Source organism: Athene noctua, chromosome 17, assembly GCF_965140245.1.
Source record: "Athene noctua chromosome 17, bAthNoc1.hap1.1, whole genome shotgun sequence".
Taxonomy (NCBI): domain Eukaryota; kingdom Metazoa; phylum Chordata; class Aves; order Strigiformes; family Strigidae; genus Athene; species Athene noctua.
The window spans coordinates 1,108,569-1,134,442 of record NC_134053.1 but is presented as its reverse complement, the minus strand read 5'-3'; the positions used below and the strand labels follow the sequence as shown (position 1 = coordinate 1,134,442).

General features: G+C 61.0%; 2 protein-coding genes across 3 annotated transcripts; one reads left to right on the top strand and one right to left on the bottom strand.

Annotated features, from left to right (window-relative positions):
- The first annotated feature begins 1,134 nt into the window (after window positions 1-1,134).
- ASPHD2 (aspartate beta-hydroxylase domain containing 2) lies at window positions 1,135-9,488 on the top strand. The gene is made up of 4 exons (XM_074921054.1): window positions 1,135-1,232; window positions 3,627-4,729; window positions 6,914-7,027; window positions 7,926-9,488. Exons 2-4 carry the CDS (start codon window positions 3,841-3,843, stop codon window positions 8,033-8,035), a joined length of 1,113 nt encoding a protein of 370 aa, XP_074777155.1. The 5' UTR covers window positions 1,135-1,232; window positions 3,627-3,840; the 3' UTR covers window positions 8,036-9,488.
- Window positions 9,489-11,314: 1,826 nt separating this feature from the next.
- HPS4 (HPS4 biogenesis of lysosomal organelles complex 3 subunit 2) lies at window positions 11,315-25,866 on the bottom strand. Of its 2 annotated transcripts, XM_074921583.1 has the most exons (13): window positions 25,735-25,866; window positions 24,608-24,698; window positions 23,951-24,094; window positions 22,854-22,961; window positions 22,352-22,468; window positions 22,129-22,223; window positions 20,495-20,567; window positions 19,868-19,901; window positions 19,131-19,227; window positions 17,780-18,668; window positions 14,647-14,779; window positions 13,699-13,807; window positions 11,315-12,535 (listed from the first exon to the last, which is right to left on the bottom strand). In XM_074921583.1, the coding sequence occupies exons 1-13, from the start codon at window positions 25,773-25,775 to the stop codon at window positions 12,364-12,366; spliced, it is 2,103 nt and encodes a 700-aa protein (XP_074777684.1). In that variant the 5' UTR covers window positions 25,776-25,866; the 3' UTR covers window positions 11,315-12,363. The 2 variants fall into 2 exon arrangements, with proteins under 2 accessions (XP_074777684.1, XP_074777685.1); XM_074921584.1 differs by lacking the exons at window positions 24,608-24,698; window positions 25,735-25,866 and adding an exon at window positions 23,776-23,849 and having other exon boundaries at window positions 23,951-24,055.
- Between the last annotated feature and the right edge of the window lie 8 nt (window positions 25,867-25,874).

The window sequence follows — 25,874 nt, the reverse complement described above, 5'->3', positions numbered from 1 at the left end:
CCACAGCCAACCTGCAAAGCTGGTCCCTTCGTTCCCGCGGGGCCCAAGCCTGGACACACGCAAGGCTCAGCCTAGAAAGGGAAGGTTTTGTCAACCCCCCTGGGCCGGCTGGAGCCAAGTGGGGGGGTTCTGCCCTTGCAGTGCTGCTGCCAGACATGGCTGGGACACCCCGGGAGCTGAACCCCGCTCCCAGGGACACCCCAGGAGCTGAACCCCCCTCCAAGGGACACCCCGGGAGCTGAACCCCCCTCCAAGGGACACCCCGGGAGCTGCAGCTGCCCCGGCGGGGAGGGGAGGGGGAGCACAGGTTCATTTGCCCACCCGAGGGACCTTCCCAACCCGAGGGGCAGGAACTGGCTGGGAGCGGGGAGGGGGGGCTCACACACTTCTGGGAGTGCCCCCATCCCTGGGGGCTGCTTCCCCAGCCGCCTGCACCCCTGGTGCCCCCAGGCCAGCACCTCCCGCATCCTGGCAGCCAGCACCCTTGGGAACACCCCCCCTTCACCCCGACAACAGCCTCCCCCCACGCCAGGTGCTGCAGCACCCCCTCCCATCCCCTGGCATCTGGGTGCCCCGCACCCCGGGGGCTGCACCCCCAGTGCCCGTACCCCTGCAGCCGGTACCCCCGCACCCCTGGGGCCAGCTGCTGCATCCCGGACAGCATCCCTGGGCCGGTCCCCCCGGTGCGTGCGCCCCTGCCTGCTCCCACCCCCGGGGTCAGCCCCCCGGCACCCCGACCGCTGCAGCCCCCAGCGCCTGGGTCCTTGGGGCCGCTTTTCCCTCCATATCCTCCTGCATCCCCCCCCCGTCTCCTCGGGGTACCCGGGATGCTCCCGCAGCCCCGGATGCCTCTGTCCCCGGCCCCCCCCCCCGGTGGTACCCGGGATGGATGCTCCCCCGGGGGACCAGCACCCCCCCCGCTCCCCATCCCCAGGAGCCCCCTCCCCGCTGCCGCAGCCCCGCGGCTCCCTCCCCTCCCTCCCGCCCCGCCCCGAGGCCGCGGCGAGGGGCGGGCGGGCGGGCGGCGCCTCGCCGGGGTTGGGGGGGGGGGCCCCCGCAGGCTGCGGGCCCGGCGGCGGGCGGGAGGGCGGGCGGGGGGGTGGGGGGGTGGGTGGGGGGCGGTGCGGGCCCCTCCTGCCCGGGCTGCTGGGAGTTGTGGTCCGCGGGCGGCGGGCGGAGCGGCGCGGAACGGCGCGGAGCGGCGGCCCCGCACGGCCCGGCCCGGGGAGCAGGTCGGTACCGCCGCGTCGCACCGCACCGAACCGCATCGTACGGCGGGGGGGGTGGAGGATGGGGGGTGCGGTGGCTCGGTGTCGGCCGGGGGGACACGGCCGCAGCGGGTGACACCGCGGTGGCAGGTGCCACCACCACGCTGGGTGACGTGACACCGGCGCGGCCGCCCCGGGTGATGCGGCCACAGCGGTGACACCGGGTGACAGCGGCGGGGTGGCCCTGCCGGAGGACGGGGGGGGCCGCTCCGGAGTCGCTCCCGCCTCACCCCAGCGCTCCCCGCGCCGCTGCCGAAGGCGACGCCGCCGGTGCCGAGCCCAGGACGGCTCCGCCGCGCGTCCCCGTCACCGCCGGGCCCGGGGCCTGGGGGAGCCCCCGCGAACCCCACCTCGGGGAGACGCCGGGGGGCCCCCCCGGGGCCGTCAGGATGCAACTTTCTGCTGCATCGAAGCCTCGCTGCCTTCATTATGTAACGGCGCTGCTGCCTGGCACGGTGCTCGCCTCCACGTCCTGCACAACTTCAGTGCGAGGGGGGGTCGATTCCCACCCCTCTGGGCCGGCTCCGGGGGGGGTTTATCAGCTCGGGGGCCTTTTCTTGGCTCTCGGGCCGGGGGGTGCTCTGTGCCCCTGCCCACCTCGGCCACGCCGGGGCTGGAGGGGTCACGGCACAACCGGCCCGGCAGCGGGTCCCGGCCGTGCCAGCGCCTGGCGGCAGCGGTGCCGGTGTCAGGGACCCTGCTCGGGGCGCGACCCCCGCGGAAGGTGGGTTTGGGCGGGTTTGGGTCGGGGCTGCAGGGCTGGATCCCTGCCCCCGGCGTCCTGCTGCCGCCGCGGGGCTCCCCGAAGGCTCCAGGTTCAGGCAACGTGGGCGCGGGGGGGTTTCATCTCCTCCTGCTCCCAGGCCGCTTTCCCCCTGGTTTTCCCCCGTTGAGGCGTTGAGAGCAACCCCGGGGCAGCAGGAGGGCCGCGACTGTGCTGGGGTGCGAGCGACTCCGGCTCGGGCACCCCGAGGCTGTGGGACCCCCCAGCTCTGCCCCCTCCCCGAGCACCCGCTTTGCCGGGCGGCTGCTGCGCCGAGGGGCTCCCTGCGCGCCCCAGCCCGGGTGCCAGGGCGGGAGCACCCTGAGCGCAGATCACGCCAGGGCTCGGCCCGCCTGCCCGGCCACGCTCCCGCGCCGCGGAGGAGCACGGGGGGAATTGTGCCAGGCTCGGGGAATCCCCCCTGGCACCGGGTCCGCGGCGAGGCCCCCGGGCTGGAGAAGTTGGCGGGGCTGGAGGGATGCCAGCCGGTGGGGATGGAGGAAACTTATCTTAAAATTCCCAGGAAGCTGCGACGTGCCACGTGGATTGCAGATCCCGGGCTGGGGCACGCAGGCAGCGTGCTATAAGGAAGTGGGATGGAGGGAGGTGTGGGTGCCCCCCCCCGCCAGGGGGAAAGCTGCCCAAAGCTTGTCCCCGGCCCTGCCCAGCCTGACCCAGCACATCCGTAGGGAACTGCACATTCATTAACTGGCTGCAGGACCTTGGCGGGGAGGGCTGGGAAGGGTTTGGATGGCTCCTCTGCCTGGCAAACCCGTCCTGCCCCCCCAGTGCCCTTACCGAGGAGCTCCTGCGCCATCTCCCCTCCCCTTACCTGCACCCGCCTTGTTTCGCTCCTCCCGGACAGCGTTTGCCCACAGCCCCTGTCCCGAGGTGCGCTCTGGGCACAGACGGATTGGGAGAGAGCCTCTATCCTTCACCGCTTCCCGTGCTCCGTGAGGAGCTGTGACCCCCCCGGCCCAGCCCCAGCATCTGCAGGGTGTGGAGCCCTGACCGCCAACACTCCTCTTCAGCTGCTGTAAATCCCAGAATCATCTGGTTGGTGAAATCAGTGGATTGGTGAACAAGCCAACCCCCCCCGCCACCGTGGCCTCGCCAGGCCGGCCCAGCACTGGGCTCCCGGGCGGGCTCGGGCCCGGCAGCTCGGCCTCTGGAGGGAAAGAAACATCCGAGCATTTAGATCGAGGGGGTAAATGGACGCGCTGCAAGAAAGGGCTCCTCAGTGTCTACTCACAGCTTTGCCCGCTGCCACCTCAGCCAAATTTCAGATACAATACGGCAGCGATGGAGGGGGGAAATGGGGGGAGGAGCAGGAGGGGAGAAGGTTTTCCCGGAGGCAGCGGGTGCCGAGGGGCCTGGCTCTCCCCCCGCCCTTCCATTTGGGTATTTGTGGATTTGCTGTTGGGAGGGGTGGGGGTTTTCCCCTGCATGATGTTGGGATGCCTCGTCCATCACCGCCCTCCCCGAGGAGCCGGTGCCCTGCGCAGCCCTCGCACACAGCCGCGGCTGCACCCCGAGCCCCGCAGGGACCCCAACGGCAAAATGCCTCCCTAACACCTCCGGGTTTCTCTCCCTAGAGCCTCCCCCCAGCGCTGCCTCGCAGGATGATGGGCCCAGGAGCGCCGGCGGGGACCCCCCGGGCCCGTCGCTGCTGACCGGCGGCGCTGGGACCCCCGGGCAGCCCCCCCGGGAGCTGCCGCTGCCGATGCAGAGCTCCCGGGCGCGCCGGGGAGAGCCGCAGCTCCGCTTCCCCATGGCAGCCCCTTCCCCCCCGCGCCCCGGCCCAGCTGCATGGTGTGGGTGCCTCTAAGGACCACGAGGACCGACCGCCGGGCCCCGCTGCGCGCGCCCACCCCCCGCTGCTGCACCACCATGTCTTTGGAGTGGCTGCTGGACTGGAGCTGGTCCCTGGACGGACTCCGGGATTTCATCGCCACCGGCATCCAATCATTCCGGGACTGCGACGCCACCGCCCTGGCTGCCGTCGCTTGCCTCCTGGTCCTCTTCGTGTGGTACTGCTACCACGTCGGGCGGGAGCAGCCCCGCGCCTACGCCACCGTCAACGCCCTGATGCAGAGCGCCGAGGCCAACGGCGTGCAGAACGGGTACGTCTACTGCCACTCGCCCGAGTGCGTGCGCTGCACGCACCACGACGGCCTCAACCAGAAACTCTACCACAACCTCCAGGAGTACGCCAAGCGCTACTCCTGGTCCGGCATGGGCAGGATCCACAAGGGCATCCGCGAGCAGGGCCGCTACCTCAACAGCCGGCCCTCCATCCAGAAGCCAGAAGTCTTCTTCTTGCCGGACTTGCCGACCATGCCCTACTTCTCCCGGGACGCTCAAAAGCACGACGTGGAGTTGCTGGAGCGCAACTTCCAGACCATCCTGTGCGAGTTTGAGACCCTCTACAAAGCTTTCTCAAACTGCAGCCTCCCGCAAGGATGGAAAATGAACAGCACGCCCAGCGGGGAGTGGTTCACCTTCTACCTGGTGAACCAGGGCATGTGCGTGCCCAGGAACTGCAGGCGATGCCCACGGACGTACCGCTTGCTCGGGAGCCTTCGCACCTGCATTGGCAACAATGTCTTTGGGAACGCCTGCATCTCCGTGCTGAGCCCGGGCACCGTCATCGCCGAGCACTACGGACCCACCAACATCCGCATCCGCTGCCACCTGGGTAAGTGCCCAGCGGGGTGGTTCGTCCTGCCCGGGTGATGGGGAGGGGGTCTAGGGCCGCGCCTGGGGGGTGCAGGAGCCCCACAAAGGCCTCTCGCACCCTGTGCTCTCCCAGTTCAGCCACTAATTGCGGCCCGGGGGTTGGCGCAGGTGCCTGAGGGAGGTGTTGGGGCTATGGCAGCAGCACCCTCCCCAGGAGAGGCCGGTGCTCGGTGCCCCCCTGGTGCCCGACCTCCCCAGGGTCCCCAGCTCGCGGCAGGAGCATTCCTCCTCCTCCTGCCAGCGTGAGAGACGGGGCTGATTTTGCGCAGGGGTCTCCGCACGACCCCCGCGCTGCAGGCAGCACCCACCTCCCCACCCTTGGGTGCTGGGGGCAGCCCTGGGGCGCTGCTCCAGGGACTGAGATGTCTCCCAGGGCCTCCCCTCTGGCAGCTCCCCCTCTCCCGGGATTTTGGGTGCCCCGTGTGTGACACAGGCAGATGCGAGCAAAGATGCTGCTTTGGTGGGAATCAGGGGTGGGGGGTGCCGGGGTATCCCCCCTCCCGGCGGGGCGAGCGCCGGGCTGGCAGCACGGTGCTCCCCCACCCCGCGGGCACCCGGGACGGGGGGAGCCCACGCGGCACAGATGGTCGGGACTCGCCGCGCTGGAAGCGGCGCAGATCGTGCCGGGGGAGGCACCGCACGGGCCCTGCTGGCAAACACCAAATGTGCTTGTTCAGCCAACTCCTCGTGGGTAAACACGCTCAGACGGTGACTGGCCATTTATTTCCAACGGGAATTGGTCTTCCGAGCTGATCCGGGGAGCTCTCCAGGCCTGGGGAGCCACGGGGAGAGCCCACTGCTGGCTGCCCGCTCTCGCTGGGGGCACGCGGGCCAGTGAGGAGAGGCCCAAACGCGCCCAGCCCCGGCAGGGAGGAGCTGGGCCCGGCCCTGCAGCGGGGAGATGAGCTGTGGGGGTTATTCCCTTGTCCCTCCACGTTTCCCAGCCCCATCAGCTGGGTGCTGGCACTGTGCCTGGCGGGCGCCTCGTGCTCTCACCCACCAGCCCGAGCGCAGGCACCGGCTCTGCCCCTCCAAGGGACGCGGGTGCGATGGAAGAGCTGGGTGCTGCTCGCCCCCCTCTCCCCCAGCTGCCCCGCTCCCCCTTTCCAGCGGGAGCGTCTCCAGTTGTGGCCGTTGCGCAGGGGGACCTGGGCTTTGTCGGCTTTGGGACACGCGTTAGAAAATCAGAGCGGCTTTCGGCGCTGCTGGGCGGGCGGGGGCCCCCGCTGCGCTCACTTGGTTTTGGCATCGCCCTGAGATCGGTTTCTGCTCATTTTCTGCATCGCTGCTGCCCGCGAGCCGTGTGAGCCCTGACCCCTTCCTCCCCCCGCAGCTGCATCCTCGGGGCAGGTTGGCTCCGCACCCGCTCCAGCGGTCCCCGGCACTGCGGGAGGTGACATTCTGGATGCCGGGGCTGATGGGATCGACCCTTTATTTTAGGAAAAGACCCATTTTATTTCTAGGATTGTCCTTCCTCCTGTGGCCTTCACAGAGCCTCTTCCCTGTGACCCCGCCCCTCCCCCTGAGTTTCTGTCCTTGCCGCTGCCTGGCGGGTCACTGTGTGGCAGCATTTTGAGCGGGGGACGGAGCGACAAGGCAGATGCCGATGCCAGGGCAAACAGGGAGCTTGTGGCGGAGCCAGGAGTGGGGCCCATTCCACAGATCCCGGTGCAGCGCGTCCTCCCGCCCGCCCCAGCCTTTCTGCGGGCAGGGGAACGGCAGCGGCTCTGCCGTGGGCTCTGCCTTTGGTCCTGAAGCTGGAAAATGCACCAGGGAACTGGCTTCCTGCGTGCGCCCCGTCTTCCACTCCAAAGAGGGTCCCCGTGGTGCGTTGGGGTACAGCGAGTGACTTCAGGGAGTGCCCAGCAGCAGCTGGGGATGAGAGGGGCGGGAGGGAGCGGGCAGGGGAGCAGGCAGGGGCTGAGCGGTGTCCGCCTGTGAATGCAGCGCCGGCTTCGGGTGCGTTTTGAACCCCGGACCCTCCACGTGCCGAGCCCGGTGCCTGCGGAGGGAAGCAACCCCCGGGCAGCAGCGGGGAGCTCGCGGGGAGCTCACCGTTGGCGTTTCAGGGCTGCACCCTCGCCGCAGGGGGTGCGGCGGCACCGCCTCACCCTCCCTGTCCTCTCCCTCTGTGTGCCCGAAGGTCTGAAGACCCCCAGCAACTGTGAGCTGGTGGTGGGGGGCGAGCCGCAGTGCTGGGCCGAGGGCCGCTGCCTGCTCTTCGACGACTCCTTCCTGCACACGGCGTTCCACGAAGGTAAGCGTGAGGCTCGCGGGGCCGCGCCTGGCGCCGGGGAGGGCTGGCGGTGACACCGCAGCAGCCCCGTTCCTGGCAGGGTGGGGTTCACCCCTCACCCACGCTCCCCGCTGCTGCGGGGTGGTGGAGCCCCAGAGCCCCCTCAGCCTCCCCAGGGCTCGCTCCCGCCCTGGCTCGCTTGCCGCGGTGCTGCCAGCCCAGCCCAGGGCTCGGCCCTTCTCTCCCCGCCGCGGCAGCAGCTCAGGCTCCGGCGCCGACGGCCTCGGCCTCCTCCCGGCCCGGCTGGCGGCAGAGCCCTGGCGCAAGGCAGCAGCTCAGCGCTGACGTGCCGGAGGCGCCTTTGTCTCCCGCGCGAGGAGGAAAGCTTCGCGCCGGCCTGTTTTGTTGCCTCTCTCCGTCGCTGACGGAGGCTGTTCCGCTTCAGCTCTCCCGGATTAACCGCCATTAGTCACCGATGGCATAAAAGCCTCAAGCGGAGCTGCCTCACGCAGGGGAGCGCGTGAAGGGAGTGGGAGAACAAAAGCTGTTGCTCCCGCATCAGCCCTGCTGCGGCAGGGGGAAGCGCAGCTCGGCGCGGGGCCGGGGGGGCTGGAATTGCGCAGCGGCGGCTCCGCCACGCAGCTGCACGGAGGGCGAATGCAGCAGCGGCGCTGCCGCCCTGCGCCGGGAAACCTCGGGGCCGAGGGCACGACGCAGCCCCGGAGCCCCGGCAGGGAGGGCGCTGCCCTGTGCCGGCTGCTGGAGGCACTGGGCTCCCAGTAAGTGGCAGTTCGGGCGTTTACTGGAGTGGCACGAGGCAGGCGCCTCCCCAGCTGCGGGCAGCAGCCCCCCGGGGCAGAGCCCGTCACCCGCACGTCGGGGCGAGCGCCGGCCTCACCCCGTGCCTGCCCCCACCCAGGTCCGCCGGAGGAAGGGCCCCGCGTGGTCTTCATGGTGGACCTGTGGCACCCCAACGTCGCCGCCGCCGAGCGCCAGGCCCTCGACTTCATCTTCGCGCCGGGACGATGACGGCGCCGCCGGGCGCGGTGGGTTCCAGGGCAGCCGGCGGGCGGGCGGCCGGGACGGCTCGGCAACACCGCGGGGCCGGCGCCGCACTGGGGGCTTCCTCCCAGCACACGGCCTCGGGGTCCTCCCTCCCGGGGGCGCTTTGTAAATGGAAACTGCGACGTGTATCAACGCCCATCTCTCCCCTTCCATCGTTGGCTTCAGGGATTATTTTCCAACACGACAGCGCATCGCCTTCCCTCCGTGGTTAGCTGCAGCACCACTCTCGTCCGCGTTATGTTGCTACTGTGTTTTTGCGGTGTTCAGAAGTAGAGTAACAAAAACAAGGGTGTTTGTTTGAATGTAATAATGTAAAACTTGTCGTGGTCATCAACAGAACAAAACACACACACACACACACACACCAAAACAGCCAACAGCCCAGCGCTGCGCTCAGCCTGCCCCGTCCCGGCTGCGCTCCCTGGATGGACAGACGGACGCTGCAGTGGGCACAACGCGCCCCCCGGGCTGGGGCAGGCAGGGGGGTGTGCAGGCAAGGCCACGCTCTGCACACACAGAGAGCTCTTACACCACAAGCCCAGGGGCTCCCCCTTCTCCCCTCGCATGCCCACAGCTCCCCAGCCTCGAGAAACCTTTTTGCCCCCCAGGCAGGGGGAAGACCCCGCTCCCCGGCTGCCCTTGCAGCTGTAGGACCCCCAGCCCCCGCGAGGCAGCAAACCCATCGAGTCCTGCTCTTTAATCTGACCGAGGACGTTATCAATTGCCCGAATCTCCTCCCTGCTTTACCCGCAACCTTCAGTTTTGACAGCGCAAGCTGGGAAGCCCCCGCAGGGGCAGGGACACTCTTTGGGAAGGCAGAGCAGGGCTTTGGGGAAGAAAGGAGGGCAGCTGCCTGCTGCTGCTCCACCTTCTCCTTCCCTCACGCCAAGGGCAAGCACCCAGCAAGGCGGCTCACGTGTCCCTGACGGCAGGGGAAAGGTCTCCAAAGGCTGGGGGGGGTTAATTCTGCAGCCCTCCTGCCCGCCCAGCGAGCAACACGCTTCTGAAACCGTCCAGCATCCGGGGTTTGTTTGGGGGTGCAGAGCTGCCCTCGGGTTTGTAACGTGCTAGGTGTGAAGCAGAGCATGTCCTGGGTGCTCAGCGCCGCCCCTGCACCCCCGGCCACGCTCGGGGGCCTCGGCACGGCCCTGGGGAGCCCTGCCCGGGGGGGGACGCAACCCTGCTCCCCTCCGACTTCTTTACAGATTTTTTCAGCGATTAGATTGCAAGATCAGGCAGAGATTTCAAATACATCCGAGATATTTTTTACACCTGTCTTGTTACAGAATATCCGAAGTGCATGATTTCTACACGCATCGAGTATCTGGAAGCCGACCCTGAGGGAGCAGGCTGGCTTGGTAACTGTCTTACGGTTCGGTAACATTCATACAGTGGATAAGCAAAGATTATCAATAAACAGTTGTGCTGAAAACAGAACGGCTCTGCCTCCTGCTCTAACTAGTCCAGGCTCGAGGAAACCACCGAGGGGTTGGGTCCTGCTGAGCCCAGCTGCTGCTGGGGACAAACGCTGGAAAAGGGGGAGCTGCAGGGTGGGAGGAGGGGATGGGCCCGGCCTGACTCTGCAAGGGACGCGCTGGGCGAGGGAAGCGCTGTAAAGCACCCGCTCCCAGGGCACTTCTGACCAGCTCCTGCCTCCCTGGCCTGGATCTCACCTGCAGCCCACGCTCTGAGGAGCACAGGGAGTATCTGCTTTGCATCTCCGGCCACCCCGCCTGTCCCCCAGGCTCCGCAGCGGGGCCACCAGCCTGCCCCCGAGTCCTCAGACAGACCAGTTTGGCAAATGCTCCAGCTGCCCGCACTGAGCACGGAGGGCAGCAGGCAGCTCCTTCGGGAGCCGCTCTCGGGAGGAGGGTGCTGGGCTGCCGCTTCAGTCCTGCACAAAAGCTGGTGCCCAGAGTCGCCCCGAGCGCGGGCCCAGCTTGGCAAGGTGAGAAATAGCCCCATGCAAAGCCCCCGGCCCCCCCAGCAGCACTGCTCCTCGCTCAGACAGGACCCAGCCAGCGCAGCAGCTGCTCCTCATCCTGTCGTTCTTGAAATGACCCGTTTTTAAATACTGACGCAACCATTGAGTCAAGGGCCTGGAGCTCGTCGCTGTACCACCACAAGACATCTTTCCTCTTAACGATCAGAGGACAGAACGAGGTCTTGGTGGCCAGATGCAGTTCAAGAAGCAAACAGGAATGAAGCCGCCCCAGCTGTTCCACCGCCGACAGACGGCACAGCAGATTGTAGCGGAAGATTCCTGACGACAGCAGGCTAAAGCATCTATTTTGTGCTTTGCTACTGTGCCAAAACTCCCTCCTGTCCCTCTCAGGCTTTTCCTTCAACTTCTTAGTGTTTCCAGATAGAGCACACAACCACCTCCCAAAACACCCAGCGAGGAGACGGCAGGATCTCCCTCGGGGGAGCGGAGCAGCCGGGAGCTGCCTGGCAGCCCTGCCTGCGTTTCACGGCTGCTCCTGGAGGGAACCCGGATCGGGGCTGCAGAGAGGAGACAGAGCAGCATCGAACAGAGGGAGGCTCTTGGCTCGGCCTGTCAGAGCCCCGAGCGTGGCGAGGGCTGGAGCACACACCCGCCTTTTCCTCCTGCATCCTCCCACCACCTCATCCCTCTCCACACCCCGCTGTCTCACCCGGCAGGCCCGGGGCAGGAGGTCTCCTGGAGGGCTGTAGCTCGGGCTACAACGAGGTTTCACATCCACGCTGCTGTTAGGTGGGTGTGGAGCAGCTCCGTGGCCGCAGACCCCGGGAGGAGGCGGTGGCAGCAGCGGGGAGCCGTGCCACAGAGCTCTCCCGCTGCCAAACACCTCCCCGGCAGCCGGAGCCGGGAGCCAGGCACCAACCCCTGCCCGGCCACCCCGAGCAGGCAGCTGGATCCTCCTCCGGAGGCCACCGAAGGCCCCAGGCAGGAGCCCTGTGATGGCAGAGGCACCTGGGGAACTGTGCGCTGTCGGGACGGTGTGACAACAGTGACTTGACGGTGCCCAGCTCCCAGGGGGGCCCCGCTAACACCCACACGAGCCCGCTCGCCCTCTCACCCTGCAGCAGCAACGCACCGCCCTGCAGCAGCCCTCTAGCCAGCAGCGCAGGAACTCGCCCTCGGCACGGAGCCACCGAGGGCTCTCGGTCACCCAACCCCAACCCCTCACACCGGGAGTCACAAACACAGCGACCAAGCAGTGAGTAGGACTCTGGCTGCTGACACAGAGCGCGGATGAGGCTTGGAAAGTTTTATTTTCACAGTTGTGGCCACGTGTGTGCGTAACAGCAGCAGGCTCCGACCCACACAGCCCAGGCAGGTGCAGGTAGCCACCGCTCAGGTTTAAGTAGCCATCACCACCGACCCCCCACCAGGCGCTGGGAGGGGACAGAATCACAGATCACAGACCCACCATCGAGCAGAAAGGCAACAGCTGCCGAGGAGCTACAAAACCTCTTTGGTCTCGTTAGCTTCAGGGGCTGCCCCTCGGCTTTGCTGTCAACAGAGCGTAGACAAATTGAGCAGCAAGAGCAAGGAGGTGAAACAGGAGGAGGAGGAGGAGGAGGAAGCAGGCAGGAGGTGTAGTGCCTCCCTACACCACGGCGCCGAGGGGCCGGCAGGTTACGGCGGCGCTGGTGGGCAGGGGGGAGGCGGCGCTGGGCCGCAGTCGCTGAGCAGGCGTGGAGGGACGAGGATCCCTCAGCTACAGGCTCAGGAGGGTTCTGAGCTCTGCAGCACTTGTTCTGTTCCAGTCTGAGAACATGCAGGCTCTGCTAATCAAGGTAAGGCGTTACGTCAGGGCAGGGGAGTGCTGCTATAGATTAAGGGATATAAATAAAGCCCAAGTCTGAGCAGGGCGAATGTAGGCAGCGAGCAGCCTGACTGACACCTCAAAGCCCGTACTGCCCGGTGTCCGCGCAGCTCGGAGCAAGGAGAGATTTTACTTCAGGTCAAGGCACTCTGGGCGTCTCTGCCTGTGGGGGCAGAGCACCGCGAACAGTCCTAGAGTCAATGTAAACCCAGCGTCCCACCACAGCTACTGTCCTTCTTCAGTCTTTGGTAAGTGCTAACATCAGCAATACCCTGCACGGGCGCCCCGGGACACGACGAGGAGCACAAGATGCGCTGCAGGGACGGGGCAGTGGGTGCCTCTTCCTCAGGGCACGGAGGGAGACCCCACCGACACGGCACAGAGCCTTGTGCCTCCCACGGGACAAACAGCTTCGGGATTTTACTCACTGGAGCTGGACTAACTCAGCACAGGCTAGGACACGCTGCCTCAGCGCCTCGCTCAGAGCAGGTTCACTCCGTGCTTCAGCAGCTTTTGCTTGGCTTTGCCCGGCAAGCTGAACGCGCTGTCATGAGGGTTGGGGACGCCCGAGTTGCGGAGAGGAGCACCCAGCTGCTGGAAGTAGGTTTCCTGGACGGGGTTCCTGCAGGCGTACACGGCCGTGGAGGCGTTCCTGGAGGGGCAGGAGAGAGGGCAGCGGTCAGGATTTACAGCTCTGTGCCAGATCCACCTCGACTCACCGGGCTGGGCACAGGGACACCAGTGGCACTGGGATCCTGGACATTGAGAGGGTGTTGTAGGTCTCTCTCAGCAGAGCAAAGGAAACGGGGCTGACAACAGCCAGATAACATCTGCTCAAGCCATTGGTGAAAACCCAGCAGTCAGCATTTACCTGCAGGAAGGCTGGCAGGGAGCAAAGGACTCTGCAATCCTCCCTGACAGAGGAAAGCAGCAACTGGTATGTTTGCTGACACCCTTCTGTGACAACTCTCCGTAAAAGAAAGCAGTTTTAGTCATCTTGTTACTCAGTCTGATTCACACATGGAGTTGCTTTTTTTGGGGCAACACAGAATCCGCCAGCTTGGCCGGTGAAGGATTTAAGGAGCCAGTCAAAGTAACGCTAAACAAGGAGCTCTCCAGCACTGAAGTGTGTGATTCACATTCCCTTGGCAAGCTGTGTCAGAGGAGTGAAACAGCGTAATTCCCAGAAGCATCTTTATTTCATCGTGTTTTGGACAAACAAGCAGCATCTGCAGGCTCACAACGCCCAACCTCCCCACGACCCTCCCGGGGGGGCAGGATCTGCTGGGCTCTGCGGGCGGCGCTGCCTGCGATAAGACCATCGTGCCTGGCGCGTTACAATTGAGTTTGCCACGCACGTTACAGCCTGTTTCCAACCCAGCAAGCCGTGCAAGAAAACAAAATCTAGGTTGCCAATTCTGGGTGCCTTTGGCTCCCGGCCGAGACACCAATTTATTAGGAACAGCTATATTTAAAACTGTGTCTTCGAACCTTATGGTGCCAGGGACCGGCAATATCCTAACGCTGTATCTTAATCCAAACCCGTGGCACAACTCAGCTGTGCCTTCAGTTCACTCTGTGGTGCCACCCCAGCCCGGAACACGCTGCCTCTCGCCAGCAGATCACTGTGCAGGCAGAACGCTGAGCAGCCCACGTGTAAAGAGCAAACCTGAGGGAATACAGCGACACGACTGACCCGTGTGACACGACAACGTGTGCCCGGCCTCTGCAAAGGGGATGCCCGCTTCTGCCCACTCCGTGTGCCGCACAGCGCTCCCGTGCCCGGGAGACGAGGCACTTACGAGCACACCTTACCTGATTATCACCTCCGAGGCAGTCGGCAGCTGGCTGAAGTCGGAGTGGATCAGCGTAGCCGCCCTCAGGAAGTGCCGGTCCAGAGGGCCGGGCGTCTGGGGCAGGTTGGCTGCAGAACAGGAGCAAGGGGTGTGTGTTAAAAGCCCGCTCTGTAGAGGAGCGTGCTGCCGTGTCCCGGGCAGGAGAAGGCTGTGGACCTCTCCCACAGACCCTGGGCACCCACCAAACAGAGACCAGGTGACACCCTAAGCCCCAGCGTGACCTCAGTGAGATCAGTCAGTGGCTCAGCCCAGGGCACCCTCCCACCCTACACACCCGAGGGGCGACAAGGCGGCCTGAGGCCGGCTTACCAGGGTTTGTCCCTTTCCCTAAACACTTCTGAGCTGGAGAGAGGTGGGACGCTGCCTGTGAGGCTGCCAGAAGGGAAATATCTGGACGAACTGGAGCAAAACGTGCTCAGGGCTCTCTGCGTGGCAGCGGTCCGCCCATCAATCCAGGGCAGCAGTCTCCCAACTGCTGGCTACTACCTGTTCCAGCTCCTGCTTCTCGTCACCAAAAAAGACTGATGACAAACACTCTGCAGTATGGTGGGACAAAAGGGATCGCAGCGGGGCTGAGGGAAGTCGGGGGGAGGAGGGCACGTTTGAAGAGGATGTTGAGTCCTGTCCTCTTCGCAGAACCCCCCCAGGCAACACCACTCCGAGCAAAGCTCTGGCTGCCCGCAGCCTCCAGCTCACATCCGAAGCGATCAACAAGCCTTCAGCAGAAGAAAAACTCAAAAAGACAAAACTTCCTCAACAGGGCCTTACGTGCAGGCTACGTGGCAGGAGCGAGAGCAAGCAGCGTTTCTGAGAAGCTGTCTGAAGCACGACAAAAGGTTACCCTGACCCTGTTCTGCTCCTCAGTCCCTCCGCCGAAGCGGCTGCTGTTGCACAGACGAAGGCTTACCCGTGAGCACGTTCTGAATGCAGTCGTAGTGGGTGAAGCTGTAGGTTGTCTTGGCTGAGGATGAGGATTCTCTGGGCAGAGTCTCCCTCAGATGAACCTCGAGGCCATTTAGAGAAGCCAGACTGCTGTGGTACTGCAGATGGGGGGGGGAAACACGTGTTAGAGCAGCAGCCCTGCTTCACCCCACTTCCAAGGAGGTCCCGAGGGAGCTCGGGTGACCCACGTCCATGACAGAGGGATGGAGCCTTCCACACTCCCACTGGGAGTGGCTGGGGAACGGGCGCAGAGGAAAGCACAGGAGTCTCCCTGCTCACAAGTCAGCGAGGTGGGGACTCAGAAAAGGCCATTCCAACCTGAAAATTAGCCATTAAACCACCTGATGCTATTAATGACAAGAAAATACACGACTCCATTAATTTGCCATCAAATGTTACTCTCCAGGGCTCATTTTCACATCCTGGCCACAACCTCCAGCCGCAGCAAGGACTACTCTTTTGCTTACCAGCCCTTGCTACACCAGACAGACACAGCAACCCAGGACACAGCTTTACACGCTTGGGCTGGGTTTAACTGCCTGCAGCACTTCCCGCAGCACCCTCTCACCACACGAGTAAACCTTCTAACGGGCACCCAGCCTCCGTGTGGAGCTTCTGGCCAGCTGCAGACTGCAGGCCCTGGGCTGTCACCAGAGGGGGAAAAAAAAAAAAAAAATAAAAGAAGGAAAAGCTGAGGAAACAGCCTCACCTGTGGGGTAACAACAGAGCAATGGGCTCGCACAGCGCGCTAACGTAAAGCCAAGCTGCTTTCCCAACTGCCCTGGCTGTGCGGGGGCTCCCAGGCAGCAGGCAGGGTGCAGGTCAGGCGCAGGGCCCTCTGGCACTGCTGGGAAGATCAACTCCCCAATCCTCCAGCCTGACCGTGGGCTCTCCTCCGCCACGGAGAGATCAAGCCTCTGTTCAGCAGGACGGTAGTGCCCGGCCTACCCCTGACCCCCCTCCCCGGTCAGGGAACAGATTTTCCTTTCGGTGCAGTGAAACGGTGGGATGAAACCTAAAGGCAGGGGGAAGCGAGCCTGGAAGGCTCCAAAGGCTCCAGCTCCTCAGGAAAAGCCTGTATTGGAAACCGCCCTCGCAGAGGGACGATCGGTGCTGCCTGCTGTTGCCAGCTGCACAAGCAGCATATTTTACCCTTCTTTGGTGTCATTCAGGGGCCTCAAAGCATTCGACAAACATTAATTATAACTAAGCTTTGACATCCCTGAGAGCTGAGGGTCATTTTTAATCTACAGATAAACAAAGGAACAGAGAAGCTGAGGTTACGCCTCAAACCCACCATGACGCCAGAGCAGAGCCCGGCTCTGCCTCCTCCAGCAACACGCTCGCTCCTGGGCCGGGGGGGACACGCGGCACCTCTCACCCCTGCGCCTGGAGGGAGAACCCGGCCAGAGCCAGAGTCCACGCTGTGTGAAAGCACCGGTTTGCTGAGATCCAAAGCAAGAGGAGAGGAGATGGAAGCAGAGTGTTTGGGAAAAGAAACACCTGGATGGAACAGGGTTTTGTCAGTCCTGGGGCAACACACAAAGGCCAGTCCACTGAGCTGCGGAGCACCAGCGTCAGGCGCTTGATCTTGAGGCTTCATGAACTGAATGACAAACTGAGCCAGGCTGGGCCCACTGCTGGCCCTGCCCAGGCGTCTGAGGGGAGGAGGCCGGGCAGCGTGTCCGAGCAGAGCTAACCCCGGCCCAGCAAGGCCCTTCCCACGCCAGCTACATCCCTGGGACGCTGCTTCTCAGGGCAGCTCAGGCGTGGAGCGGAGCAGAGGCCGGTTCCAGCGGCAGGTGCCACTCGGGCTGCCAGGAACCACCCTGCCTCTGAGCAGGGCAGAGCCTGGCCGGCCCAGACACGATCAGGGGAGACCCAGAGAAGCTGAGGGTGCCTGTGCAACGAGGACGACCTTCTGCTCCTACCTGCCTGCATCCCCCTCTCTGCCCACAACCAGAGAAGAGCCGTCGCGCCGCCGCCTGTCCGAAACGAGCAGAGAGGGGACAGGGCGTCGTGCCCTGCCTGGTGCCAAAGGCCAAGGCTGCACCTCCCGGCCTCGGCTGATTTTGCAGCAATTTTGGACCGGTTTTGCAGCAATTCTGCACCAAATTTGCAGCCTAGCCCTCACCTGCTGCGTGGAGGTGGCGTCCCTCTGCTTACGTTGGGGCCACAGCCTCCGAGTCCCCGAGCTCGGCAGAAAAAGGAGTAACCTTGAGGCTGTGCTGATGCGGGGAGCCAGCGCTAGGCTGAGCTTCCCTCCACCTTCCAGTCTGATGCTTAAAGAAATTAGGTTGTTCCTATGGCAACTGGCATATCAAACAGGCCTCTGCAGCTTTGACTCAGCTCCCTGGGAGGGAAGCAGAGGCCAGGCAGCAGCTCCGGCTCCGCAGACAAACGCTTCACCGGGGGCTGGCACGTCCTGCCCCCGCAGCCCCGCGCCGCCGGCGGAGCAGCCCGCGCGCTGGACCGAACCCTGCAGTGGAGTAACTCGGGGGTGCTCCGGCACAGCACCTCTTCACAGCACCCAAATGGCCCCCTGCACCCCCGAGAGCAGCGCCAGGGCGAGCGGGCTGGGGACACGCACAGCCCCACTTCCACCGAGAAAGGGAACCCCGCGGGGATTCGCCGCCAGACACGTCTCTCTGGCGCTTCCAGAGCGAGAAGCCGCGACAGGCGAAGCGGAGCTTCAGCAGAGAACAAACCCTGCTTCCCAAAAAGCCCTCCAAACCCGATGGGGTTTCCCAGCAAACCCCCAATCCAGCAGAGGCCTTTGGCAGCCCGCGGGGCTGTCTGACGGTCACACCTACGCGTTCTGCTCCAGCGCTGGCGCCGACAGACAACAACAGGCAACAGGACTTGCCTGTGAGACAACGCTCTCACCTCTCGGGCTCGCTGCCTGACGCGCGTGAACAACCTCCCACGTAGCGCCGGTTGCGGTGAGGAGCCCCAAGCCAAACAGCTTTGCCTCGCACGACGCCGAGCAGGTGAGGGGGGAGATGGCAGCAGCGATCCAACAGCCCTGACCCCCGAACCCACCAGCAGACGAGCAGCAGCGAGCGCGTCTGCAGGGCTGGAAGAGCTTCCCCACTTACCACGTCCTCCACGCCGCTCCGCTCCTCTCGGAGGCGATGGTCGGCCAGCAGGCAGAGCACCAGGCCCTTCACGCAGTGAACGTACAAGCTCATCGTCACTGGTTTGCACCGTTCCCCTGACTCCACACCAGTTCCAGCTCCTGGGCTGTCCCCGCTCCCGGGACACCCCGTGCTCTCTGCTGGGTCACCAGGGGGGCTCCCCCCAGCCGCCACCGCTGCCAGCTGCCTCCCACTTCGGTGCTCGGAGCCCAGGGCAGGGCCTGGGCAGTCCAAACCCTCCACGCTGCCACCAGCTGCGCCGCTGCTTTCTCCAGAGACGTGGTTTTGGCTCAGGGTTCCTCGCTCGTCAGGTTCACTCGCCTTCGCTCTGCTCAGCTCCTGGGCAGGAGAGCAAAGAGCTGGACTGCCACCAGCTGCATAACCTCGGGAACTGCGTGGCTCAAGATCAGAGGCCACCAGGGATTTCCCCGTGCCCTGACTCTCCTGCTCCGGGGTGCGAGGGTTTGGAAAGGAAAAGCCGTCCCGATAGGGACCTGGAGTTTGAGCATATTCAGCAGTCTGGAGTGTGGCAGGGCTGGGCGGCTGCTCTGTGCCTCTCTCTGACAGGGAGGATGCTTTTCTACCGAGCTCTGAGCTTTGGCTGTCTGGGCTGCCCAGTCCTGCAGCTGGAGAATTCTCTGTACCGGTTTCCATTTGGGGGAAGCCCTTCAAAGGGCCCGTGTTGGCAAGGCTGCCTGATGGCACAGCATCTTCTGGGGCAGCCACGCTTGAAGCTTGCTCAGGGGACTCCTGCACAGAGAGATTATCCAGGTCTCCTGTTGATTCTGAAACCCCCTGGGAGCAGAGAGTGTTCTTCTCTCCTCTAGGGCTTCCTGGGGACATGGATGACCTAGCAGGAGATGACAAGTTGATTAAACTACTGAGTGGGATCTGTTTGGAGTTATTACATATCTAATAACACTGTCGCCTCCCGGCAGCATTCAATAGCTGATCTATTCTCTGCACCCAGTGTGGGAAAGCACGGGCTAAGGTGTAACGGAGGTGAAAAGCACAAGGCTCTCAGGCAGCAGATTCCTGGGAACGTCACCGTGTCACTCCCCAAGCACCAAGGCAGCGCTTGCAAGCCGAGAAACAACAGAATGTCGCAGCTGGTCTGGGGAAGCAGCTCTGCTCAGGCTGTGTCACAGCAGAGATGGGGACACCACAACTTCTGCCCGGCCTGAAGGACCTCAGGCAGCAGTAACAGCCAGACGACAGCGTCTGGGTCAGCAGAAGAGCAAAGAGGAACGATGGCCAGCGAGGACGTGAGGTCCCTGCCTGCAAAAGCCTCTCTGAGCACCAGATTTCCTACCTCATCGTCCACTCCACTGGGAAGTCTTGGAGCACCGAGACTTCATCCTCTGTTAGGAACACGGGGATGATACGGACACCCTGCGGCAACGGAGAATCTGCAAGAGCAACGGAGGTTTGAGGATTAAACTAACGTGCCCCAGCATGAAGAAGCCAAACTCCCCCAGCCCAAAGGCCGCAGGAGGAGGAGAAGGCATGCTATCACCCTGGTCACCACAAACAGACCCTGTCTGACTAGGCAGCATTTTCTCATCCCCCTTGTACCCTTAATGCCTGACACAGTTAAATTTTCCCTCTTTTTTTTTTTTTTTTTTCCTAACCATCCTGGCAGAATATCTATAAACTGATGCTCAGAAACGATGACTGAAGGTTTGGACTGAAAGCATCAGCCATCTGTTTTCAGGGCTCTGTCAGTGGCCAAGTAGGCACACGGGTGATGGGAATTAAAGCTGGCATGTTGGGAATCAGCAGAACTGACAATTAAACCCAAAAGAGCAAACTCGTTGGCTTAGCCAAAGGGACTCGTTCTGACTGCGCAACACCCACTGGCACAGGCTGACTAGCAGCACCAACACCCTCAGGGACACGCTCCTGCACCCAGCAAGAGCTTGGACGTCAGTCCCAGAGAATCCCAGAGAACCAGCTCCTGCTCTCCCTGGGGAGAACACAAGCCCAGAAGGTTGCCCATATGCCGCTGCTGTGCGCTTGGCAACCAGCACGCTGCAGCTGGATGCTCACCAGGCTCCTGCCGCTCCTCACCTCCAGGCTCACTCTGAAAGAAAAGCCAAGAATCAGCTCTGTGCCGTGACTCAAACTCCACACCAGTGCCACCGGGATGTCTCTTCCAGCAGCCCGCAAAGGCACGGGGACTTCCCGAGAACCAAAGCACACCTGAACGCAAGGACAAACCCCACAACTTGCCACTGCTGCCTGTGCAGGGCACAAAAACCTCTTCACTCAGCCAGAGGCCTTCTTCGTATCTGGATCTCCAGGGCTTTTGTGTAGAAGACCATAAGCATGTCAATAATTACTTCAGACGGGTTTTAATGGCAACGGAAGTTGATCTATTTGTCGCTTTCAGACATTCATTTTGTATATTTAGCACTAAATACCTAAACTTGGCTAAAAAGCTAATCAAAACATCAGGTAAATTAGAACTCATGGATTCAGTAACTTAATACTGAAAAAACCCCGAATTCCTAGTGCAGGAGTCTAGCACCCTCACTCAACTGTAACTAATAAAAACATTTAGCATCAGTATTTGTCCTTCCCAGCCCACGTAAGATCTATGTGAGGAGAGCGAGAGCTCCCACGCCGTGTCCCTCGCGGGGTGTCTGCATGCAGGGAAGGTGTTTGGCAACGTACCTGGCCTGGAGACTCAGTGCCTTGGAGGAGAACTTTGGCAGTGAGAGGGGGAGGCAGCTGGGTGCTCACGATCCTGCAGGGACAGAAGAAAGTCACCCACGAGCAGCCTGGCATCTCCCGCAGACAGGCAGAGCCAGCAGCAGCGCCCACGCCAGGCTGGTACCGGTACCCTGAGATAATCTGAGGGTGCTGGGGGGCCCCGCTCCACAGCTGGGCCACCCCAGGGGGGCCTCGAAGGTTCCACAGCACCCACCTCTCCCAGTCAGGCTGCAAGGGGTGAAGGGCCAGCCCCAGACATGGGCCGGAGCTAACAACCCCCCCACCAGGAACACAAGCTGAGTGACCACCAGGACCCTCATTTTCTTTGGGTCGGTTCCACTCTCAGGAAAACCACCTGCTGGTGTTTACTTTGGGCCAACAAATCTGGTTTTGCTGAGTCAAAACAGACTAATCCATAGAGGCTTCCTGCCACCCTGTGAATTGCTGTGGGCAGTGGAGAAGATTGGGAAAGACGAGCACACAAAGTACTGTGGCCCTTGGACGGGGCTGCCACAGGTATTCCCTGTCCTTCCATCTACGTCTGGTTGAGATCCACCTTCTGGAGAACCTCCAGAAGACTCTAAAGACGGGGAAGTTTAACACAAGTACAAAGCCCTTTGCAGGGCTGTAGTAAGATTCAGAGTTCAGAGGACTCTGATGATGTTGGGTTAAAAAAAAAAAAAATATCAAAATCTCTACCAGACCAGTGATACAATGAGACACACACACGCCGGTGCTGGGCAGAGGCAGGACAAGACTCCGCTCGAGCCAGACATCCACGTCCACTGCAACATGCTGCCAGCTTTAAGGTGCTGCAGGGACTCGTGCTCAGTGTCCTGCTTGCAAGTATGAGATCACTGCCTCAAAAATGCCTGCTCTGGCTCTGTCAGACCGGCACACGCCGTAGCATCATTCCAACGTGCTTGTAAAAGTGTTACAGGAACACTTTATGCCAAAAGAAACGGTGCTTGAATGTTATTGCCATGAAATTCTCAGAATCCCCCAGCTCCTGTGGCTCAAAGCCACCTTTGAGGCTTTCCTCATCATCCGCAGCATCATCACCTTTGGTTGGAAGAAACCAGCGTTTCTCAGGGGAAATTCTGGCTCATTCTCCTGCACGCTTCCTACCAGGACAGACAGTGGTCCTGGCCAACAACTCAGTCAAAAATACACACAGACAGACACACACACACACATGCACTCTCTTTGCAAGGCTGCCGAAAGAACACTAATGGGAAAGAATAATCTTCACACATCTTTCTTTTTGTTGGTGACTTCCACCTAAAAAGTCTAAGAAGTTCAGTCTTCAGGTCCTGCTAAGTATCCAAGACAGCTGATTACTACTAAAACCCAACCTTGAATTTCTTCATGCTTCCATTCCTCCTACTGATAAACACAAATAACCATTCCTCCTCTCTGAAATACGTGAGCAGACAGGGATTCCCTTGCCTGAAGCATTCGTGCTCCTGCCAGGAACAAGCAGCAGCCCTGGGTGTCCAGCCAGCGCCCTTGCTCTGCTCCCCGGATCACAGCCCTGGGACTGAAGGTGGATTTGGGGTGCAGGTTCACCCTGTAGGTGACTCCTCGTTACTTACAAGCCTTTGTAGAGAATGCAGCCTGCCAAGATGTGGGGAGAGCGCTGGCAAGTTTGCAAGATGAGAGCTGCTTTCAGCAAAAGCAGGGGGTCCACCTAAACAGGGGGAACCACAGGAGGTTAGGCCAGAGAATCCTGGGGAACGCTCAAAGCAGCAAATAAACACAAAACCACCAGCACTAAGGTAGCTCTAGCGCCAGACACTGCAGAGGTCAGGCTTTTACCTTGGTTTTGTCCAGATTCCAGAGAGAATTGAAAATCCTGTGGAGGTCACTGGTGTTTTTTTGGATATGATCAATGTATCTGTCCCACTGCCCGCTCAGCTCCTGCCGAGAAAACGCCTGCAGACAACAAACAGCCACAGGGCTGTCACTGCACAGGCCTCGAGGGATCCGGGCTGTCAGATGCGCTTAGTCTGGGACAGCCCCTCTAAGTGACAAGTCTTGAGAGGGATAAGGAGGAAAATGTCATCGAGAGGAAACTGCTTTAGCCTGAACATCTAGGAAACGCTCAGAAGAGACCCTCACTCCCTCGGCGCAACGGGAGGATGGGCCTCCACACTTTTCCAGCTCGCAGCTCTTTGACACGTGGGCTTGCTCTGACCCTTAGTGGGAAGGTGATGTAAGGGAACGTCCCAGCGTGGGTGGGCCTGGGCAGAGCTCGGCCAAGGTGGGAATTGTTTAAAATCTCTTCCTAGAGACCCCCCGGCTGCTGATCTTTCATTACCATGTACGCACGGTGCACAGGTCCATTGTAGAAGGTGAAGAGGCTGATCAACTGCTCCAGAAACCGCCTACAGCTGACATCAGGGAGCTCAACAGCACAGCCCAGAACCTTTAATACAGAAAGCCATAAATGAGGAATGTTTACTGAAAAAACCCAGGCACAGCAGGTGAGAACAACTCTTATCACTTTCAAATGAGTATCAAAGGCGTACAAGCAGCTCTGCGGCAGGCAAACATCCCCCAGATTCACAAGTCACATGAAAAGGAAATTCAAAACTACCCACAGAAGAGCCCTGGCACAGACAGGATAAATACATGATATCAGAAATCCAGTGTTTTAGACACACTTCCTTCCCACATTAGATGACCTAGCTCGGTGCTCTAATAGCTGAGAATGTTTTACTGAAACTAAGGACTTAAAAATATTCAAATTCACTTATTATTTACAGCAACAAAGATGCCTCATTGAATTTCTGAGTTGCCGAGAGAGAAACAGAAGCATCAGGCCTCGTGCCTCGGGGAGCGCCTGAACAGCCAATTCAGCAGGTCTGACTGGTCTCAGCCCACTTCCAGGGGATGGTTTGGGGCATTTTTGTCAGGACTCTGCTCTTGTGTACTAAATGTCTGTTGCCACTGACAAAGCTCTGCAGCAGGAGGTTAGAAGCAAAGAGCAATCAGACTACCAAAGAGGGAGACTGAGTCCTTATTATGACCTGCAGCTGACAGAATCCTGCTTCCAGACCCTGCCAGTAACCCGCGGACACACGTGACGCTGCAGAGCTCGGTGCTTCGCAGCCACTGCCAGGCACATCTTAAGAAAACACGTTGGGTGTGGAGGCACAGATGAGATACGTGAAGCTTTTTACACAACAGCCCAAGTGACTTCCACGGCTGTAGGCTGTGGTAAACAAAACTTCAGTTACCTTGCAATGAAAAGCTGTGCATTGCAAGTTCCCACCCCAGCTCTCCCCAGGTCTACCTGTGTGCAGCCCGTACCCTGGAAAAAAAAAAAAAAAAAAAAAAAAGCTCTCTGATACAGTAGTTGAGATTCCCTCACTGTTTTCACTCTGCAACTGCCTCCAGATCTCCTGAACTCACCCACAGATATTCTCCATCCACTACAACTGCAAACTTGAGCTTCCTCAGGCGAATGAGACTTGGAGGAGCTCCAGAAATCTCAGTCATGCAGTGCACCACTCCGGCAATCTGTCCACACAGCAGTTCCTGCTGGTCGGGGAGAGTCTGTCGAGGAAAGGAGGGAAGAAAGAATGTTGTTTGGGTTTTTTTCCTTTTAAAAGGACTTGAAAAAAAGTACTGTATTCAGGCATAAATAAAAATTCATTATAAGTTCAACTCAACTATAAATCAAATGCAGTTAGCAGAGGCAAATTTCTTGGGGGTAAAAATAACTGGACTGCTTTTTTCCAGGCAGCACAAGGGCGTAGAGCTTCTTTAGGGGCACCTTCATCCCTGGTGTGTATTTATTCACATCACCTGCTGGACAACTCCACGGAGCAGCACCCCCGCCGTGCCCAGCCGCAGAAGCCCGAGGACCTCTGTGCACCGAGCCTGGTGGAGCAGCACTCCGCTCCGCCTGGTTCTAGTCGCAAGAGTTCTCTTAAAACTTTTGTGAGTACTAAGTAAGAATTAATCCAAAGCTCCACCTGGAAGCCCGACCATTCCTGACAGAATTATCACCACTGACTCACAACACAGGTATTCCCTTACAGGCACCAAAATAAAAGTAGACATTACCTGGGAAGGATAAAAATAACAAATCCCAGCACTCGTAGGATCTCCTTCTTCCTTAACCTTTGAACCATCATACAGGAAAAAGTAATTCCACCTAAAAAAAGCAAAGCGTTAGCAGAAAAGATCATATAGTTGAAAACTGTTACGCTTCTCCCTCTCCTTTCTATTATTTCAGGTAGAGCAATAAAAGCGTTATTACAAACGAAGACACTTCTTACGCGATCACACCGAGTTTAGACACGAAAGCAGGGCTAAAAGGGCCCCATACTATTAAACGTGACCACTTTTGTGGGTTTAAGACAGATTCTGTAACTCTGCAGCTAAGACACGAAGGAGGACATAAGGGACTTGTGAGATATTCTCCTATTCCGAGCACACGAGATAATTATCGTTAAGATTAACCACGTGCAGTCCAAACAGCTCCCACAAACTCTTGCTTTTAATTCAGTTGCTGCCTGCGCGTGACAGGCCTCAAAGAGCACAGGATGGAAGGCTTCCCTCTGGAGATGGCCTGCATCGCAACGCTATCCAGTTCATCATTTCAAGGACGTTTGTGTTTAATAATACAAATAATAATAATTTAATAATTAAACTTTTTGTCTGCTCTTAGTAGTAAGTAGCTAGTTACAGCTCATGACAAGCTTTGCACACAAGAGCTTTCCAGCAGAAACAGATGAAGAGCGGAACAAAAGCAAAGGGCAGCTCAAAAGTCGGGATTGAGGAACAGAAGTTACTGTCTGGCCAAGGAAGAAAAGGCTGAGTTCAGCCTCAGAACATCTCCCCGCCCTCCCGGAGCGGCGCGAAGCTGCTGAGACCCTGCTCTGGCTTCCAGGAGACCCGGGTGCTGCTCCCGGCTTTGGCAGACCCCGCGGAGCGCTGCCTGCCCCAGCGCTCCAGCTGCCAGCGGGGACAGTCAGGGGGGAAAAAAAAAAAAAAAGACAAAAAAAATAAAGACACCGGCTTGCATTTATGGGGCACCCGCCCCGCGTGCCCGCCCGCAGCCCCGCGGGGAAGCGCTGAGGCCTCGGCCGGGCCAGGAGCAGCGCCGGTGTCCCCTCCACACCGCCGAGACGGCGGCGGAGGTTGGGGACGGGGACCGGGAGAGCCCGGCGGCGGGGCCCGGGGCTCACCATGGCGCCGAGCCGGGCTCCAGCGCGGCAGGCCGGGCCATCGGTGCCGGGTTCCCGAGGGCCGCGGGAACCGGGAGGAGCCGTCCGTCTGTCAGCAGGGACCCGCCGCCACCGGGGGCTGGGCCGGGCCGGGCCGGGCC

What these genes read in the sequence shown, in the direction of transcription:
- ASPHD2 (XM_074921054.1), top strand. Translation starts at nt 3,841, where the DNA reads ATGGTGTGGGTGCCTCTAAGGACCACGAGGACCGACCGCCGGGCCCCG. An exon ending in CCGCATCCGCTGCCACCTGG is followed by an intron (nt 4,730 to 6,913) that starts GTAAGTGCCCAG and finishes GTGTGCCCGAAG; the next exon opens with GTCTGAAGACCCCCAGCAAC. An exon ending in GCACACGGCGTTCCACGAAG is followed by an intron (nt 7,028 to 7,925) that starts GTAAGCGTGAGG and finishes GCCCCCACCCAG; the next exon opens with GTCCGCCGGAGGAAGGGCCC.
- HPS4 (XM_074921583.1), bottom strand. Translation starts at nt 25,775, where the DNA reads ATGGCCCGGCCTGCCGCGCTGGAGCCCGGCTCGGCGCCATG. An exon ending in TGGATGGAGAATATCTGTGG is followed by an intron (nt 22,962 to 23,950) that starts GTGAGTTCAGGA and finishes TCTGTATTAAAG; the next exon opens with GTTCTGGGCTGTGCTGTTGA. An exon ending in TGCATTCTCTACAAAGGCTT is followed by an intron (nt 20,568 to 22,128) that starts GTAAGTAACGAG and finishes CTGTCCCTGCAG; the next exon opens with GATCGTGAGCACCCAGCTGC.